Source organism: Sinocyclocheilus grahami, unplaced genomic scaffold, assembly GCF_001515645.1.
Source record: "Sinocyclocheilus grahami isolate Dianchi unplaced genomic scaffold, SAMN03320097.WGS_v1.1 scaffold1196.1, whole genome shotgun sequence".
NCBI lineage: Eukaryota > Metazoa > Chordata > Actinopteri > Cypriniformes > Cyprinidae > Sinocyclocheilus > Sinocyclocheilus grahami.
In genome coordinates, this window is record NW_015506375.1 from 283359 (window position 1) to 305096 (window position 21738).

Sequence of the window (21738 nt, forward strand, 5' to 3'; positions counted from 1 at the left end):
AGTGCTAGATGTTTCGGTCTTTTTTGAAGGGAATCTACCCAAAATTTCATAGCATCTGCAATGGATTTTTGAGGGGATGTAGATGTTATGACAGTTAAGTAGCTTCCCTTCAAATAGCCTTCAGTGCATTATGATTGAAATTGGAAGGTATGATCAAGAGAATGGTTTGTTTAATCATGTTATGTATGTCCTCTTTTCCTAGAATGCCCCTCAGGCAGTCTTCAGTCTTTCATTCCAAAGAAATATGGTGGGGTACACACACAAATCTCACGTAGCACATGTAACCCATAATTTCACCACTCTACATTCGACTTAATCTCTTCACTTAAACCTCACAGGCAAACATCCACTGTAGTGTTAATGTTCTTAATTTGATGTGTGATAGAATGCAGATGGAAAGGTGGTGGCGGTGTAGCTTTTTGCAGCACACCAGAGCTCCACACAAATGATTCTACACAGTAAATTATTTGATCTGTTTTGTATTATTATAAATAGTACATGTTTCTTGTTATTATTACTGCTGTTCCAGCCACATTCTCCCTTTTCGCTAACTACAGCTATAATGGCTCCCGGGTCTCAGGACGCCAAGTTGAGCATGACGGGGGAAGAGAATTAGCGCCCCACAATGCCTCGGACGTGCTCCCCACTAAGGTAAAGCCATTTGCCCCAACCATGCCTGCACCTCGGTTATACACTTCCCCATGATTCTAGCACAGCTGCTTAGAGAAGCTCCGATCAGGCCCACATCAGTTTATACTGACAATACAGTCAACACAATGGGGAGGGCACTTGTTTTCTGCTGTGTGGTTGGATCAGTGCTTATTGAGGGGGAATTTTGTTTTTTTTTAATGGCCTGGAGCAGTAGAATCACCTATTTCAGCTTCTCTAAATGCTCATGGTTTAGTATTTGGACACAAACAAAATCCTACTTACTGCATTATTCATATTTATAATACTGACTCTTGGCACCAAATTTTCATGATAAAAGGTTTTAGTGCCTTTGAGGTATGTTTTCTCGCAGTATGCTTTCAAGATGAGCTGGAAATAAATTTCCAAGTGTGGTTTTTTTTTTTTTTTTTTTTCAAACAATTTGAGGGAAGAATGGCTGACATTTGCCTTGGCTTGTTCTCTGGCATTTAGTCTTTTTGAAGCACTTCCAGTTGGCGAGATGAGGCGCTTCAACTGTGCTTTGAATACTTAAGAAGGGTGCAGAGATGACCAAAAGTAGGGCAATGGTCTTGTAGGTGAGTAACCAATGCGTCCAGCTCACATCCACCTCAACTTTATGCCTACTGCCACAATTTAAGCCTCACAAGATCATAGATCCCACTGCAACACTGATTTCAGTTTTCACTCTAAGAAAAGGGTCAATCTGTTTTCCTGCCAAATTTAGACTTGACTGTTGTAGGGATTACGTTTTCCTCCATTCTCTCAGGTTAAGAATTGAGCATGATTTAGTATATGTTCATAAGTAAAAGTAACATCTTTTTCAGTTTAACCTAGTAGGGACAGTCTGCTATGAATTTGTCAGAAAAAAAACATTTGGTGAGTGTTTGTTAAAGGTAAGCCTATTCAGTCACGCCAAACATTACTTAAAATGCGTTCTTGTCTATAATTAACATTTTTCGAAATCACAGTTTATTCATTCCTCTAATCTTCAACAAGGCTTTAACCTCAAATCTCATTCAAATTTTAGAACTGAGCGCTCTTTACAATTATACGTATTGATTTTCTGTCTTTCTCACAATCTTCTAATGACCTAAAGCGTCATCTCTAATTTAGAGGTGCTTTTTGAAAAGTTGGACAGTGGAGCATTAGGCTACGTGTAGACAAACTATGATTGTAGGATATTAAGAACTGAAATACTCAGTGATTCAGGGATGTTCGAGTATCATTGATATTTTTTTCTAGGTCTGAATGGGCAACATTCATTGTGGTTTATGTAATTGTCAAAAGTCAGAGGGATCTTAATCCTAACCTTTTTTTTTAATTTGCAAACTGGTTTTAGTGCCATATTTGTATTTTCTTCTTGAGAAGTTCAATAAACGATGCTTAAATCATATGTGGTCTTGTTTTTTTCTTCTTCTCTCATTATTTATTTTCATGTTCAATTGATTTGTTTACATTTTATACAAACCTAAATGCCTAATCAAAAAAATGTTGAACCTCCTTTTTTGCATGTGAGGGAAACCTTACGTGCCGTTACTTAACTCTTTTTGGACCTATGATTTTAATTATGCTGAATGAACGTTTTTTGTTTGCCTAATACTTAAACTCAATACTCAGACTTAACGCTGGTCATTCTGTACCGTTCTTAAATCCCGCCCATATCCTTTTATGAAATGAAGTTGTGACCAAATACTGCAGCGGTCAGTCACTCATATTGGGTCCCCTTACTTGAGTTTGAGCACCAGCTGTCAGTTCATCGGCCGGTGGGAGCAGTTACCGCAGGCAGGGGTCTGTCTTCTCTCCAAACCCGCACGGGACTCTTGACTGTACGGCACGGGGCGTGTATGTTGAATTAAGAGGTAAATAATAAGGTTGTGTAGGCTGAGGGGATACTAAGCACCCCACGGAAGACGGAAAAAATGACAGCGATTGAAACGCAAGTGCAGTACAGTTCTTACATGATGACTACGACTGAGGAATACATGACCCAAGAGGATGACTGGGATCGCGATCTGTTACTGGACCCGGCCTGGGAGAAGCAGCAGCGGAAGGTAAAAACTCGCGAGGGCTTTTTGTGCTCACTACTTGCTTTTCTTTATAGAGGTTTACGTAAAGTGAATTTAAATATTAACCTACAGCCAGAAAAAAAAAGATGATATATAATTGTTCGTTTTTAATGGCTGAGTAGGCGTGCTTTATGGAATGGAAAGCAGTATTAGGATGTCAAATCTGTAAGAATTTTTAATTGTCGTTCGGTGTCTACAAGCGCCTGGCCTCCACGTCATACACCAATCAGCTACACGGACCAATCAGCTGCGACCTCGTTGACTTAAGCAGCGAAAATGGTTGAATAATTTTGTATTCATCTTTAATTTCATCAAAATCCATTTGGTTGGAATATTTTTTTATTAAAATGATTAATATGTTATAATGTTAGTATTACTGCAACTAATTAACTGCAGGAAGTTAGATGAATATATGACAGTAGACATTACTACACCAAAGTGACAGTAACAGCTGAGCAGATGAGGCAACAGTGGACAGACAGTGTTGAGAATGGACGGAAGTGGTTAAGCACTGAGAGCCGCAAATAAACCCTACAACTAAAAATATGGGACCCACCCTGTCCCCCAACTCATTAATCCAAGCAGTTTGTTCATCAGCATCTGTTGATTCTTGTTAAATGACCGATGGTACATGTGAGAGGTGTTTATTAATAAGCAAGGATTTAACATGAAGACCTTGCAGATTTATTTACATCCTGTTGAGGGCACAGGCATTTTTCTCTCTCGCAGAGTGCACTCGGTGCTAGATTGAAACACACATTATAGCTTTGTGAGTTTCAGTTTGGTTGGTCAGTAAGGACTAAGTCTAAGAAACTGACACTTTTCATGAATAGGGTACAAAATATGACCTGAAGGTGCATAACCTTCAAAAAATGTTGGTCATGAACCTTAGGATGTCAAGCTAAATTAAATGTTTTATTTCGTTTTCTTTTTATGCCGATCTTTGCAACCCTGTTGTAGTTTAATGAGGTTTAACCTTGATTTGTGAAAGTTGACTAGCTACTTTCATTCTAGATTCGTTTTATGTTCTATAATAGTTTGGCAGACATATTTAAAAGGCCTCCCAAAAAAACATGCATTAATGCCTTTAATTATTTAAACAACGAAAAAAAAAAAAAAAAGGTTTTTGTATGGTACCATATTTGTGGAATGTGACAGCAGTTTTTTTCTAGTCAAAATAGCCATTTCAAAAGATAAGCTACTCGGTAAACCTTTGTTTTGGTGCGTTGTTTTTTCAATTACTGAGAAAAATGACATTTCAGAAGGAATATGTGTCATTTTTAATGCTCACTGTAGGGTCAATTATGTGAAATCTTGGCAGATAGTGGCTACGTTGTGGAAGCTAAGGTCGATTTAAGCAAAGCTTGAAAAAAAAGTGTTTTTGCACCCGAATGTGAAGCATTCTGTCCATGCAGAACTGTCATGCTGCACAATTCTCTTCAAAAAGACCTCACTAAGTGCTGATATCACAGCCTTCCTTGCATTTAACCATTACTGTGCTTCATGCTATACCTTTAAGCCTACCTGCTTCGGAGAATTACTCTTGAGTCCTTAGCGTCCTCATGCTTTGGTATCTTGGTCACGTACCGAATCCTGAGACTAAATTCTTATGTGGAGAGACAGTATCTCTACAGTATTGTATTACTTAACTATTTTTCTAGTGTCTGTTAATTAATGTGTCAGATCCTGCCAGGGAAGCCAAGTGGACCATTGAGTTTTGAGAAGCAAGAGATTCTGAGACATGCTGAATATTGTTGTTTAATTCTGGATTTATTATAAAATTCTATGTTGTGTCACACCCCCACTCCTCTTATGGATCCCTTTCTTTTTTCCATGCATGAACAGTCATCAGTTTGAGGCATGGCGAATGTAGGCCTCATCTAGTTACCTCCATCAGCTACATTTCCAGTGTCAGGGTTTTATGGAGATTGTATCTGTAGTTTCTCATAAAGTATTGGACACTTACCTGAATTTTATTATTATTATTATTATTATTATATAAGACATATGCTTAGTGTGCTGAATAGTATGTCACCTAATTACACCTTTTCCATTTCCCTTTCATTTGTATAAAGTGGGTATATAAAAGTATGCATATTTCATATGATGACATTTGTGTGTTTCATCCCTCTTTTTATGAGGTCTGCAAATGTATTTTTTTCATTCTAATTAGAAAGCCTTACACTTAGCGCAGAACCTGAGGGTTTCAGATAGGTGTGCACATTCTTCAGGCACACGGGGGGTGGGGTGGAGGTGGGAAATGGGGGGTGAAGAAAGTCATGAGTACGATCAAATGGCAGTTGCTATTCCAGAAGAGGTGTCCTTCTAGGGGAGCTTCTATAAACTACCTAATGAAAGCATGGGGGCTGGGAGGTAGTTTACTGTAGGAGACCAGGTCAGCCAGGTAAACTTATTTCAGGCTGGATTTGACTTCCATGGCCATGTAAATGAGAACAATAAAAGAGGGTGGGACATATAATGGGACAATAATAATTGGTTGCAGGTCATGAGTTTCTGTAGTCAATCCCGTTTACACTCTTAAATTAAAGGTTCCAAAAGGGAACTGTTTTTGCTTCACTAAAGAACTTTTCTTTGAACAGTGTTTTTTTTTCAGTTTTGTCTTGGTGTAAAAACAATTTAAAAATCTAAAGAACCTTTTGTATAATGGAAAGGTTTCATGAAACCATAGATGCCAATAAAGAACCTTTATTTTTAAGAGTGTAGATGTCTTTATTGATTCCATATTACTTATTTTATTTTGTTCTGAAAAAATGGTAAAATGTGGGAGAAAGGTGCTACGGTGAATTTAAATAGTTTATATTTATTTGTGTATACACATTTATTAAGTGGTGAACTGGCAGCTAAATGACTGCATGTAAGTCAGATGCCTACAGTAGGTTACAGCTTTACCTAGGTTGCAGCTTTAAATACCAGGCCTTCAAATGTTAAATATCATGTTACCAGAATCCTATGTTTCAGCCCTTTCACCTGAATGTACTGCAACTTGCTCTACAACTATCTCACAGCTACTATTTATTCCCTCTGTAGTTTCTATCAGTAATTCTGTTGTGACCTCCTGGCCAACACATAAGAAAACATCTATGTATCTGGTTAGTGTCAACTGCAGTGGGGATATTACTTTACAGGCAGGTAGTGTTCCCATAAGTGCTATCATTGTTAATTAAAATTAAACCCATTGAAAACGTTTTTGTTGCTTGATACAAAATAAACATGAACTGAATCAAAATATTTAAAAAAACATTTTCACAAATTTCACAAATACAAAGAAACGGGAAGTAACATTGAATTTGACATTACATTTTAAATTAGAAGGACTGAAATAGTATTTTCTTCCATTTTTACAACTTTGGGGGGAAAAAAATATAGCCAAGATAGCCAAATGTGCAAATAGGTTTTATTAAAATATGAAATGTTGGAATAATATATACATAAATTTATCTAAATCTAAATCTGCTTCATGCTCTGTGGCCCTTTAATTTATAAAAATATACAATAACATGTTGAATATATGATCTGTGTGTTTGCAAGTGTCGATGTGTGAATTGTAAAGTCTTCACTTTAAACAATGCCCTGTCATGATAGCAGCGGGACTGCAGTCAGCTGACTTATTAATGCAAAGCATTTGCACAGATGTATGTATGACAGGAATAGTTGAAGTGATGATGTAACTGGAGTGCCAATGGATCGCAAGGCTAAAATAAATCCTTGGTGATAGAGAGCATCTCTGCTGTAGTCATCACTGCACAGTATCTGACATTAGAAACAAAACCTCAGATCAAGATTCAGTGTGTGCTTTATATTGTTGCAGGCTATTTTGAATAGTTGCTTCAGTTTGCGCCATCTCGATTTTTAAATTCATTAAGTTGTGCAAGACTTCTTTATAGATGCCCCCCCCCCCCTTTTTAAATTCATATGTAGATTTTAAGATATTTGAAATATACATTAATCAAAGCTGACTAGTATTTACTGCTTTAGGTTATATATGAAAAATATGATCTGGCAAACTAAATATGTATAAACATTACTGGATCTGTCGATGAGACCCATATCAGTGTCATGTTCATGTGTTGCATTGACTAATATCAGTTTCGCACCTGTGGAACAGTATGGACGTTAAAGAAATATACTTTTAAGTGAGATTTGACTGTGGTTGCTTTATTAGTTGTGGGATCGTATTCTGCATTTCCCATATTTCTGGCCTTTGAATCATATATAAGGCTTTCAGGTTCCCAAATGTAACTCATGTAAAAATAATGTGGCCATTATTACTCTACACTTCCCCCATTAACAGTCTCACAAGAAGCAAATGAATATTTCTATACATGTACTTATGGTATGATTTTGTGTCTCTGTGTGTGTTATATCAGGTGAGAGACTCCCTAAACCAGACAAAGGCAAAATGCGTTTCCACAAGATCGCCAACGTAAACAAGGCCCTGGAATTTATCAGCAGCAAGGGAGTGAAACTGGTCTCCATCGGTGCTGAAGGTGAGGCTTAACAAACCTCTTCTGTTTCAGTTTCTCTAATATAAGCTCCTTAAGCCCCTTTATTCTTGTCCCTTTCCATAAGTGTTTTTTTCTGACTTGCAGAGATTGTGGATGGTAATTTGAAAATGACCCTCGGTATGATCTGGACCATCATCCTGCGCTTTGCAATCCAGGACATCTCAGTGGAGGGTGAGAGGCTCCAAACATCTGACACATTAGCACGTCTGTGAAGTTTATTTAAAGGTCCACTCATTTTTTGATAGTCACACTGGTTGGTGTGAAAGCTGAGTTGAACTTCTATTGACACCTAGTGGTGTAGATGAAGCATCACAGAAAAGCTAGTTTTTAGTTTCCAGTGCCATTGTAGAAGCTATTTATTATCGTATTTAGTTATTAGTATTTGGCTTAGTATTAGTAAATTTATGCCTGCCACCAACCAATCAGAAATGGTGCGTAAAACATCTGAACATTTTGTTAATTTTAGGCATAGGCCTATATAACACTATTACCATAATAATATATAATAAAATTGATTAGTTAAATTATTGTGATAGACAAATTAAGCTTTGCAATACATCAAGGCTTTTTTCATTCTGCAACATTTTTTTTCCATTTGTTGTTTTGTTTAATTTTATTTTAAATGAATAATAGACATTGTCAAAGTGATTATTTAATTTATTTTAATACACTGACAGGAATTAAATAAAGTTCATAAACTGAATCTGTCCTTTTAACTATGCCTATATTACAAAGGCAAATGTTATTTTGGCTTCACATTGCATTGGTTAAACATTTATTGGTTGAAAAAACGAAATAAGTAAATAAATAAATAAATAAATAAGAAAAATTGCCCTGAGATTCGGGATTCTCGTGGTGTTCAGACAAACAAATTAATGTCATAGATTACATGCTTTTGGCAAAACGAATCAAGCAACGATAAAGTGCTTTGACGTGAAATGTGTTTTTATTTTTTTAAACAAGCTTTGGAGTTTTGGTGTCAAACGTAATATCACTAATAACTTCTTTGATAAAATTATTGAAAACAGCATCATAGCTCGTATTTCTTTTTATTATACATTACTATTGTTCTGAGCACCAGTAGTAAGGCTATTTGTTTGCAAACTTAATCATTTAATTAAATAAGTTTTGTACACATATGGCCAATACATTCCACGAAATCGGTGCCTTTTGCATCCCTAAGAAATAATCAAATGTAGATTTAATATAACAATGAATAAATGTGCAATTTAAAAACGTAATGATACATTAAATAATTTGAAAAGCATTTATGCTGATATGGGTAAGGTTTTTGGCCTGTCCCTCACTATGATTTTTCTTTTTCAGCAGGACATTTAATTAGAAAAATGATATAAAATCACATTTGCATATTGTTTTAAATATAGTCTCATTGTTAAGGAATGTTTTTGGCACAAGTATGCATTTTTTCTATAAAATTGTAATCTTTTTCTTGGTGTCCCCTCATTTCATGTCAGCCCTGTTACCCTCATCAAAAAGCACTTGTAAAATCATGTACATTCAAGTGACATCACTTCTAGGAGGTTACATCATCTCTCAACCAGGATTCCTACACTTAAAACACAAGCATGTTTCTCTCTCACTTCTATAATGTTCTATTTTTGATGATTTATGAGGCTTGACTGAGGGGGGGACATCATGCAGTGTCAATACTGTTACCATTTTTAAAATGTAAATTTAAACAATTATTTCTTACATTTAATATAATCAATATCTATAAGTGAAATCCTTTCAAAATGTACAACATGTGCTTTTGTGAACCTGACTATTAGCTAGAAATGAGCTAATTAGTTTGAAATCATCAAACCTGTTACTGTCATCCCTGTTACTTTTCAGGGTAACAGGTTTTGACATTTGGGTAACAGGGATGACATAGATTAGGTGTCATCCTGTTTTTAATGATTGTCTGTGTAAAATGCAAACATGTTTAAAGGTAACCCTGGGTGTCATTTTAAGCTAATGTCTATATCATTCAGTGGCATATGAGCATGAGTTCGATTTTAGTTAGTATTATTGGTATTGTTACTATTACTGTTGTTGTTAATGATCAGGATAGGATGATCAGTCTCAATAAAACTTTTTTTTTTCATAACTCATTGTCAATAATGCATCCATGTAAATTCAATTACAAACAAGAGCAGCAAGGTGACTGCAGACCTTTACCCAAGTCTTGCAATGTTCAAGAAAGTCAAGATCTTGGTCTGGTTTCAGATGATCACAGAAAGACCGAGATCTGATCATCTTCCTTGCCTAATAATTGAACCAGATCAGTATATTTGAAGTTCTGTGAGGGGACACAGACAAACATATGGATGCATTATCTAATTACAATACCCTTAAAACATTAGATCTCCTAGAAATGTAATGTGCTAAATCAACAATGAACTGACTTAAACTGAAAAATTTACTGATTTCTATTGTCATACAACTATGCTAAGTAAGTGCAAAACAATATAATGCATTTTGGCAAAATGGTAAAACTGTTCAGTATTATGTAAACAAATATGTGCAGTGTGCTGAAGAATGTGTGTCCTGTCATCCATGTTACTCTGGTCAGTCCTGTGACTATGACGTCAATCATGTTACTGTCATTAATTTCATAAAAATTGTAAAACAATATATATATATATTTGATACAGCCTTTCAGGTTTTTCGATTGTAACTTAAACTATGTTTAATTTTGGACAAAGCCATTTTTTAATGTCTCTCTTGTAAAAGCATATATTTTTCTTAATTGACGTGGTAACCCTCCAAAATTAGGATGTTCTTGATCTTTTGAATGAAAAATATAAAAATATGAAAAAAATCCAAAATTTGAAACAATCCCAGAGAAAAGAGGGACTAAAATGCTGCTCATATATGTGAAAACTATCACATAGTTCTATTTAAACTATAGTATCTAGTAACGCTTGTGTCGGTAACAGGGTTAACAAAATACCAAAACATGAGGTAGAAAGATAGTCATAAAATAATAAATTACATAGCCTGAGATGGCACAATACAATTTCTTGTCATTTTAAGGTGTCTTCATTTCATGGATATTTAAAAAATGTTGATTTAACTTTTTTTTTTTTCAAGTGGAAAAGATTTCGTGACCCACAAATGGCTGAAGTTCATTAACATGCACACGTTTAAATAACAACTCTGAGCATTTGTGTATCCAGAGTTCCATTGTACAAGCACGTTTACTCATATATTTATGAAAGTTTCATGAATGAGGTCAATTGACCATACTTTTAAATTGAAGGATAAGGTCAGGGGTTCAACATCATATTTTATGTAGTCAGTGAAAATGATCTACTGACCTGTTCCTCACAGAGACCTCTGCTAAGGAGGGCTTGCTGCTGTGGTGTCAGAGGAAGACTGCCCCATACAGGAATGTCAACGTGCAAAATTTCCACATCAGGTGATTTCTGCTTCACTCCTGTTGAGAGAACAGCTTGTTGGCTTAATTTCACAATCTTTTACTCTGTTTAACTCTTTACAGCTCCTGTCGCACATGTGTACATTATCTCTTTTTAAAAGCCATCCTTCGCATTATCCATCATACTTCACATGCTTCTAAACTCCCATAGAGCCTCTGCACTACACTCATCGTTTTGTTAATCATTTCCGACTTTCTTTTCTTGTTCTTCCTCCCTGTGTTCTTCCTTTGCTTGTGGTCTGTGTCTTAGCTGGAAGGATGGCCTGGCTCTCTGTGCCCTCATCCACAGACACAGACCTGACCTCATCGACTACTCCAAACTGCGCAAGGTGCCATCGCCCTGTTTCTCATAATGCATCTCTGCCTTCTTTTTGTTCATTTGCTATCTGTTCATTCATCTGTTATGTTTCAGTCCTGTTGGTAAATAACTTTGTCTCTTTGGCTGTGAATGCACTGTTTATTGTTCTAAAAAAGAGCTGAATATTTTACATAAAAAATGTAACACCCTTATTTCATTTCTTAAGTGACAAAAAGTCTCATTTGGTTTGTTCTATTTACCTCTATGATGTTATTGCCACCCGACTAACAAAAAAAGCAAGTGTTTATTGGTTATCTTACCATGGTAATACCATGTTTCTTTTTGAACATGCATCATGGCTTTAAAATGACTTTAATATCATGGTACTCGCTTGAAGTATTTTATAGTACCATTTAATGTATCATGGTTATGTATAATGGTACATAAATATGATAATCACTGTATAAAACATGGTAAATATCAAAGGGCTATGGTATTATCACCGGCTGGCACAGAACATTTTTTGAAAAGATTTTTAACTGAATTTATCTCAAATGTTCTCAGGCATAAATTCAGTTTTTGCTTGTTTAATTATGTTAATGTTAACTAATGTAACATTAACTAATATAACTAATGTTCTGCAGTGCATAAAATAGCATGTGTTACATTCAAACATGGTGATTATGAAGTGTATGGGTATGAACAATATGTTTCCATGATGAACGGTATATGGTTAACTGTCTTTTCCAGCAACTTTCAATTGTAGACCGTGGAAAAACGTTTCACCCATCAGTTGCTGTCTGACCTTGTTAGTGGTCCATCTCTTATGTTGTGAAAAATTGTCTCACAAGCCAATAGTGGTTGAAAAGTACAAAAACCTGACAGAATATAATTCTTTACATTGGCACTGTTAATAAGAGTTAATAAGAGACTCTCCCTTCATACAAATGGCTTACATTTTGAAGGAAGAAAAATAAATGACCCTAAAAAATATCATGTCTTGTGTATTTTGTTGTTTAATCTAAGTATATATATATGAACTTAATGAAAACATCACTATTAAGTGCTTAGGATGTATTTCATCGGTCTAGAGTGCTAAATTTGTCAATAATTTGCCATTACTCATATAATCTAACAGTAATGTTTGTTTGGACTAAGTCAATTTATCGTAAACCCACACAATTCCACAAGGCATCAGCAAATCTAACCTGCTCCTGATACTGGTTTCTGCAGTTACTTACAGGTTGAAGGTGAAGTGTTTGTACATAAAACATTTTGCTATATTTTACTATTATATTAAAAACTGAGTAAACAACAACAAATAAAACACAAAATGTAAAAGATAAATATATAGATGCACCTATATATATATATATATATATATATGTGTGTGTGTGTGTGAACAAAAATACCAATAAATATAATTAAAATAATTAAAAATATAAATCCACAACAAATATATAAAAACATATGTTAAATATGATGTAATTTGATGTAAAAGCAATTGTAAAAAAATCATTGCAAATGAAAGGAACTTATATAGAGAACACCAAACTAGTAAATGAAACACAGGTGGAAGAAATTAGATCATAATGAGTACAAGCAAAGGGTAATGGTAAATGTAGTCGATGACATAATGGTAAAGATCTTGGGAAAAGTGCCCTCTGGAGATCGTGACAGATACAGGCTCCGACGAGACTCACCCACTGAAGACGAGAAGAGAGACTTCTGCCAATCCAGTCCATCACATTGAAGACAATAAATGATCAAAGGTACGAAGATGTTATCTATAAGATGAAAAATTTTGAAAATCACAGTGCTTTGACTAGCATAATGCATGAGCTGGACTTCTTGTGCAGACTCACATTTCCCGTCAAAATAAGCCAGAAGGTTTTGTATAATTGCTGGAAAAAGTGACAGTTTTTATGCACTTACTAATTATTTTAAAATACATTCAGTGAATTTTTCCTAATGGTGGGTAAATAAACAGAAAAAACGTTCGCTATAGGTTACTTTTTTGAAGACCTGTGACAGAGTTGAATTCTCAGTGGTGTAGGGTCTGGACCAATCAGACACACCATTTTTCATTTGATTTAATAAAATCAATTATTCATTAGATTAACAAACGTTCACAGACCCCTCACCGTTCTGTTCTAGCTCAGTCAGCTTTTTACATGCTTCAGTTTCACCTTCAGTGTCATCAAATCCATTGTCAAAATTATTCAACTTCAACAATCTCTGTAGCAACGAGAACAGTAAAATTCATGATTTAGAAGAAACAACAGTGAGTGGCTTTGCTGGAATTTGTGTAATTTGTCCAAACAATGGAAAAACATACAATGTAATATACCAGAACTATTTGCTGATGGCTTTTCATTGTAGTTTTAGTGGACATATTTTCCTAAATAAGTTGGGCAAATCTCTGTAATATAAAAAGGAATTTCTTTTTGTACAAAATCAGATATAATTATAATGCTGTTGTGCTAATAATGTACTATTTTCATATTTCATAGCAATTAATAAAGTAAAAAAAAAAGTAAATGCTTTTGTTTATGACAAGGAAAACAGTCTGACACCGTGGTATAATGAGCACACTCGCACCCTAAAGAGAGCAGCCCGGAAAATGGAGCGCAGCTGGAGGAAAACAAAACTAGAGGTATTTCGTATTGCTTGGCGGGAAAGTAAAGAGTGTCAGGGGCTGGCGTCTGGTGTTCTCCCTCTCACCACCAGAGGTCGCCATCTCCCATCCTCCCGGACTCTTTCTCCGTCACCTTGACACCACACACCTGGGCACCCACTCACACACACACACAGCTGTCGCCCATCCGGGACTCCATCACCTGCACTCCACACACCTGTGCACACACTCACTCTCACACAGCTGTGGCCCGTCACGAGGACTATTTAGGCGCCTTCCCCACGCCACTCGGGGCGGATAATTAATGTTTGGTTGAGCTATGTCACGAGTCTGTTTTGTTTGTAGTCACGAGGATTTCCAGTCAGGATTTTGACCGTATCATAGCACTGAGACTGCTCTCATTAGAGTTACAAATGACCAGCTCTTGTCATCTGATCGTGGCTGTATCTCTCTATTAGTGCTACTGGATCTTAGCGCTGTGTTCGACACGATTGACCACAACATTCTTTTGAATAGACTAGAAAACTTTGTTGGCATTAGAGGAAGTGCATTAGCATGGTTCAAATCGTACTTATCTGACCGCCATCAATTCGTAGCAGTGAATGAAGAGGCATCATATCGATCACAAGTGCTGTATGGAGTACCTCAAGGCTCAGTACTAGGGCCGTTACTTTTCACGCTTTACGGGTTACCCTTGGGAGATATCATCAGGAAACACGGTGTTAGCTTTCACTGTTATGCTGATGATACTCAGCTCTATATTTCTTTGCGGCCCGGCGAAACATACCAATTTGAAAAACTAATGGAATGCATAATCGATATAAAAAACGGGATGACAAGTAATTTCTTACTGCTAAATTCTGAAAAAACAGAGGTGTTAATTATCCGACCTAAAACCTCCGCATGTAATAACCTAGAACCAGAAAATCACTCTGGATCCATCACATCCAAGCCATCTCCTTTTTGAACTTTTGCCGTCTGGTCGGCGTTACAGAGCACTGAATACCAGGACAGCCAGGCACAAGAACAGTGGACAGCCAGGCACAAGGCACAGCAATCTACCTCATGAACAGTTAATGTTCTCCCATTGTGCAATTAAAGTACAGTATGTGCAATAACCTTATAATTATTTATCACCCTAAACCCTAGTACATCCCTACAACTTATCTTATTTTAATTTATTCTTTTCCTATTCCATCTATACCACACCTGTACATACAATTTATTCTTTTTTTTGTGGTTTATATTTATGCATGTGTATTTTATTCACATCTCATTTTTATTATCTGTTGTAGTTGTTGTTGTCGCCGTGTACTGGAAGCTTGTGACACTATAACAAATTCCTTGTATGTGCAAACATACTTGGCAATAAAGCTCTTTCTTCTGATTCTGATTCTGATTCTGAACTCCAGCTGGTCCAAAATGCAGCAGCTAGAGCTAGATGACCATATTAGCCCGGTTCTGTCAACACTACATTGGCTCCCTATTAAACATTGTATAGATTTTAAAATCTTGCTTATTACTTATAAAGCCCTGAATGGTTTAGCACCTCAGTATTTGAACGAGCTCTTATTGCATTGTAGTCCTCAACGTCCGCTGCGTTCTCAAAACTCTGACAATTTGATAATACCTAGAATATCAAAATCAACTGCGGGCAGCAGATCTTTTTCCTATTTAGCGCCAAAACTCTGGAATAACCTAACCTAACCTTGTTCGGGAGGCAGACACACTCTGTCAGTTTAAATCTAGATTAAAGACCCATCTCTTTAACCTGGTTTACACATAACACACTAACACATTTCTAATATTCAAATCTGTTAAAGGATTTTTAGACTGCATTAATTAGGACAACCGGAACCGGGAACACATCCCAAAACACCCGGTGTACTTGCTACATCGTTAGAAGAACGATATTTCTATGCTAATATTAGTCTGTTTCTCTCTTATTCCGAGGTCACCGTAGCCACCAGATCCAGTCTGTATCCATATCAGCTGGTCACTGCAGTCACCCGGATCCAGACCAGATGGTGGATCAGCACCTAGAGAGGACCTCTACAGTCCTGAATGTCAGTGGCGATCAGAACAACTAGATGAGCCCCAGAGACAGATCCCCAGTGAAGACCTTGTCTCCTAGATGGCCACCGGGACAAGACCACAGGAACCAGAAAAGTCCTCTGCACAATGTGACTTTTCTGCAGCCTGGAACTGAACTACTGGTTTCATCTGGCCAGAGGAGAACTGGCCCCCCCGACTGAGCCTGGCTCACTCTAGCCGCCGGCCTCTGCTCACTCTAGGCCTCCGCTCACTCTAGCCCACCGTGTGTGATGCTGTGTTTCGTTGTGAAAGCGAAACTACTTTGTTTGGCCTTCCAAGACAGGACACGACTAGAAATCAGTGGTTAATTTGTATTTACAACACTGTTCCAGAACAGTTCAACCCAAATATTCCGATGTGTCCAGCGCATTTTATGGAGGACTGTTTTCTGATCCTGGTAGACGTAAAAAAGACAGTATAACTCATTATAATCCGTAATTATGTCCCCACTGGATGCAACAAATGCCTCGTTTATGATGGGTTTGAATGTTTTTGTCTCGTTGCTCCGGCCGGGACAAGGCATCACAATATGGCAAGGGGCGTAAAATTTCCATCACACGCTTGAGGTATTCAGCCAATCACAACGTATTGGATAGCTGGCCAATCTGAGCACACCTCGCTTTTCGGACCGATGAGCTTTGTAAAAATCGACACGTTTCAGAAAGGCGGGGCATAGAGGAGAAACAATAATGTACAGTATGTGGAAAATAATGTTTTCTGAACCTTAAACCGCATAAACACATTTCATTACACCAAATACACGAAATAATGTTCTTTTTAGCAACATCATATGACCCCTTTAATTTCCAGCAATATCGTCGACTTTATTGCACAGATACTATTTAAACTGAACTGAGCTGGATGATGACATCACTGAATTCAATGATGAACTGCCTTTAACTGAAAAGTGAGTGTTTACTATTGTTATCTTGCATTATTGACACACTATTTTCCTAATTAATGCTGTACAGTTGCTTTGACAATCTGTATTGTTAAAAGCGCTATATAAATAAAGGTGACAAGTAAAAATAAATCATGATGTCCGGTGGCACCAACAAGATGCAGAAGTATGAGTTAACAGCATAAAGTAAGTAGAGTGGCGACACATAGGGTTATAAAATATCCCAGGGCAGAAACCTCTGAATCGGTTTCAACTAAAGATTGCATAAAAACACATCTGTCAGAATAAATGGGTTTTTCTCAGATTGCTAGTAAAAAGTACCAACATTTATTTAGGTAAAAAAGGTATGGTATGAAGTAAGGCTGCACAGTTAAATAATTTAAACTGCAAAATTCTGAGCCCTTTTATGTACAGTGAGAATGCAAATGTGCTGTTTGGTCATTAAAAAAAGCTAAACCGTACAACAAGTAATTAGAATGTGTCACCAAATTGAGCGGAGAAAAAAAGAGTGTTTTTTGTCACATTAACAGAAGAGGATGACAGGACAGTACTGCAAATGACATATTTACATATTTACAAGCAGTTCAAAGTGATTAGGTAATTATAGAATAACATGGATCTTGGAGCTCTGGCAGTTGACAGGCAGGTGAACAGGGCAATACAGACAGATAAGAAAGCCTCCAGTACGACACCGGTAGCCTAAGGGACCAGAGAGGTGCTGGTAGTTTAGGCAGTTCAGCAAGATGAAGGTAGTTCATAGGGCCATGGTGGAGCAGATGAGCACCATACCTGGGCAGTCAGGGCTGAAGATCCCCATGGCGATCAAATGACGACCACAGCAGTTCTGACAATACTGAAGAACCCTATGGCGGAGCAGAAGACCACCACAGCAGTACAGATGGAGCAGATGACTGCAAGGGTGGAGCAGACGGAGCTGAAGATGAATAGAGTGGAGCAGGTTACTCAAACCCCAGGCAGATAGGTTGGCTGAATGAATTGCCACTCCCTGAGCGTGCCACAGTCGCGTAGGGTTCTGGTGACTGTGATTTCACCAAGTACAACATGTTCCTGGATCAACATCCTTGTCAGAATCAGAATTGAGGGATAGTTTTCAGGAAATATCTGTTATAGGCTTACAATCAGGGTTAGGTTCTTCTACACCTTGTTAATCAGCTATCATTTCACAGTTTGCATGAATAAATTATGGGTAGGGTTAGGTTTAGGGGTTGGGATTGGGTTAAGTCTATATTTTTGGACAGTTATGTTGATCCAGGATCAACAAAAGATGTTGATCCAGGAACATGTCTTACTTGGCAAAATCACGGCAACTGTAGGGTTCCTTGACCTGTTTAAGTGACAGTTTCGGTCACCCCTTATTAATATCATGGTATTTGTTGAAGTATTTTCGAGTAACATGTAAATACCATAGTACATGAATATGATAATGATATAAATCATGGTAAATATCAAAGTGCTACAGTCTTACCATCTGGCACAGTACTTTTTTGTAAAGATTTTTAACTGAATTTATTTATTTACCTATTTCTCCCTGGCTATGTCTTCCCTTGCAGGATGACCCCATTGGCAAAATCAGCACTGCTTTTGACATAGCAGAAAAACCTTTACATCCCTAAAATGTTGGATGCAGATGGTAGGTCCTTTTGGGTAATCCAATGTAATTTCATGTTTCAGATTGTAAAAATGAAATGGTTTAATGGCTCCTGTTGTCTAAGCACTTTTTTTACTATGTTCTGCAGCAGTACATTACAGTGTAGGAGCTGAGAACAAGCCGAATATTGTATCAGCCGCATGACCAAGTACATTGGCGGTGATGCTTCCCCAGGCACCCTTGATATCTCCTTCTTCAGTGCCGTTTGGAGAGAGCGACTTGTAGAGCCCTTCATGACATGTACACCACCGACAACATCTCCTACACCCTACTCCTAAATTCATGAAACCCTTAAATATCTAACTCCAGGAACAATGTCAGATGTAATGGACGGCTTTGCTGCAGTGATTTAGTCCTGTGCGTCACCAGTTGATATCCCGTGATACCCATCAGGTGCTGTCTGACCTTGTTAGTGGTCCATCTCTTATGTTTTGAAAAGTTGTCTCACAAGCCAATAGGGATTGAAGAGTACAAAAACCTGACAGAATATCATTTTTCACAATGGCACCGTTCATTGTAGACATCTGCTCCCCCGTCATACAAATGACTTACATTTTGGAGGAAGAAAAATAAAGTACCCTAAAAAATATACAGTATATTGTTGTTTAATCAAAGCATATATACCTGAACTTAATGAAAACATCACTATTAATTGCTTAGAGCGTATTTCATCAGTCTAGAGTGCCAAAGCTAGTCAATAATTTGCCATTACTCATTTAATCTAAAAGTAATGTTTAATTGGACATAAAAACTAGGACAATTCATGCTATACACACAAAATTCCACAAGGCATCAGCAAATCTAACCTGTTCCTGACTAGGGTTTCTGCAGTTACCCACAGGTTGAAGGTGAAGCGATTGCACATGAAGCGTTTGCTATATTTTACAATTTTATAAAAAATGAAGTAAAACAACAACAACAAATAAAACACACAATACACCAATAAAAATAAATAAAAATATAAAAACATACATTTGATGTACAAAACTGATGGCAAATAACAAAAGAAAAAAATATTAGTTAAAGGTTAAAGACTTCCCTTAAAAAAACACCCTATGGAAATGCAAGTTTTAAAATACAGACACATAAATAAAAGAAGGCTAAGAGAAAAGTTTACATCTACAGTATCTAAATTTCAGTTTTTTGTTTCTTTATGGGATCTTCAGAAAATCATGACTATAAAGTGCTATAAAGCCAAAAGTAACTATTTTATACATTTTTGTCATCTGTACAGTCTGCTGATGTCCGTGCACCATTTTTTGTTCACATGGACAACAGTGCATGTGTGACTGAATGCTTGAATGTAAGTATACTGAAGTTTATTACATAAACTAAGTATACTGTATATATACACATGTTTGTGGTCAATGGAGTATACTTTGAAAAGCTTGCACACTCAACTGTGCACAAGATAAAGTGAGGAAAACAAGGGAAAAGTATACCTGAGCCTCAAAACAATAGTCATTTGAAACTTGTTTATGTTGGTGGGATAATGAGATAACAGAAGTGTCAGCCTGTGGGATCTTCCCTAAAGAATTATTTTAAGGCCAAAAGAGAAAGCGGCACCTAGAGAGAGTCCCAAAGCCAGGAAGAAGGTCATCAGAGCCCCTGCTGTCTCTGCATCTTTAGGCCTCACCAGTCTAGATAAAGAATAAACAGAGTTTGTGGGTTTTCTGAGATATATTATGGGGGACAATTAGTTTGTCCTGAATGACCTCAGCTGATTTTGATCGTAAATAACCTTGATAATATATTTTGTGTTGTCTTTTTGTGTTGTCATATACTGTGGAGCATAGCTCATGGAGAGGCAGGCAAAATATCCATTCGTCATGGCAAACAAAGACATGATGATGATATAAGCCATGTCATGATTGAAAAAGACTGGTAGATAGACGCGGGGCTGAATGTTGCAGAGCATGAGGGCAGGAATGAAAACTACCCGTAATACCACAAAAAAAGGGAATGAATGACTCTTCATTGAAGGCTGGGAGTTTGGGAAGGAACAAAGATGGATGTTAGTTAAACAATTTCCATAGTTAGGCATTGTATTGTGTTGATAGGCTCTGATGAGACTCACCCACTGAAGACGAGAAGTGAGACTTCTGCCAATCCAGTCCATCACATTGAAGACAATGAATGAACACACAGGTACGAAGATGTTATCTATAAGATAAAAATTATGAAAATCACAGTGCTTTGACTAACATAATGCATGAGCTAGACATCTTGTGCAGATTCACCTTTCCCATCAAATAAGCCAGAAGGTTTTGTATTTATAGTAATTGCTGGAAAAACATTAATATGAAGATCATGCTGCCAGCAATGCGCATCTTCTCTGCAATGCTATATAAGTAAAAGATTTTTAAAAAATCATAATATTAGAAGTTGTTAAATAGTTCACTCAAAAGTGAAATTTTGCTGAAAATGTACTTATCCTAAATAAATGTTGGTAGTTTTATTAGCAATCTGTGACAAGATTATTGCTTTTTATCAGCTGTTTGAACTCATTCTGAGTTCTATTCACTGCAGAGTATCCATTGGTGAGCAAGTAATGGAATGCTACATTTCTTTAATGAAGAAAAACACATCTACTTCTTGGACGGCCTGAATTTTCATTTTTGGGTGAGCTATTCCATTAACTTCCCATACCTACATACCTATACAACACTATATAACTTGCAGAAGTAAACAAATGTTACATGAACCAGATACTCACTGCTGGTATAGAAAGGAGTTGAGAAGCGTGAATAGCAGCAAGGGAAGCTGGGCTAACAGCACGCTCATGTTACCAAACATGTAAGTGTCGGTCTGTGTAGAACTTGTACCATTTTTCAAACGGTCAGTGAAATACTGCAAACAGAAGGGAATGGAGTATGAGCACAAGAGATTTAGAGATAACCTTTAATCAGCGACGGTCTTTATGTCTTACATTCATTGCAGTTATGAAGAAGTTCCATGGAAGCAGAGTTCCCATTCCCAACATGAAAAAGATAACAGCCACAAGGCCACTGTCAAGGTTAAAGAGAGACAATTATGTTATATAATGTCATAAATGAAATATCACAAGCACAAAAATTTGTTATCTTAATATATATTTTTTATTGATTAACATGATCATGATCTCCACTAATTTACTGTTATCTCCAGTAAATCAGTTGGCATCAGAATTGCACTCACCTTCTGTCTGATGCTCCCTTACAAATCCTCATTTTAATGTTCTGAAAAAAAGTTATACATTTTGTTGTTATATAATAAACCATGTTTTGTGACATCAATACACAGCCATATAGGCATCCCAGATTTTTGTAAACTTGTGAGTTGAGTGGCTCTCAATGTTTTGATTCGAAGGCCAAATCACTGTCAACATATTGGCCAAAATATTTCATTTATTAAGAAAAACTGTAGAGTTGATAAATTGCATTTAATTAATTAAAC

At 36.8% G+C, this 21738-nt stretch overlaps 1 protein-coding gene and 1 pseudogene across 1 annotated transcript; one reads left to right on the forward strand and one right to left on the reverse strand.

Moving 5' to 3' along the window:
- Positions 1-2630: 2630 nt before the first annotated feature.
- LOC107567910 (alpha-actinin-3-like) lies at positions 2631-18473 on the forward strand (annotated as a pseudogene).
- Positions 18474-19831: 1358 nt separating this feature from the next.
- On the reverse strand, positions 19832-21512 carry LOC107567911 (equilibrative nucleoside transporter 2-like). Its single transcript, XM_016253697.1, has 7 exons — positions 21481-21512; positions 21233-21311; positions 21020-21153; positions 20544-20638; positions 20381-20466; positions 20088-20287; positions 19832-19943 (listed from the first exon to the last, which is right to left on the reverse strand). Exons 1-7 carry the CDS (start codon positions 21510-21512, stop codon positions 19832-19834), a joined length of 738 nt encoding a protein of 245 aa, XP_016109183.1.
- Between the last annotated feature and the right edge of the window lie 226 nt (positions 21513-21738).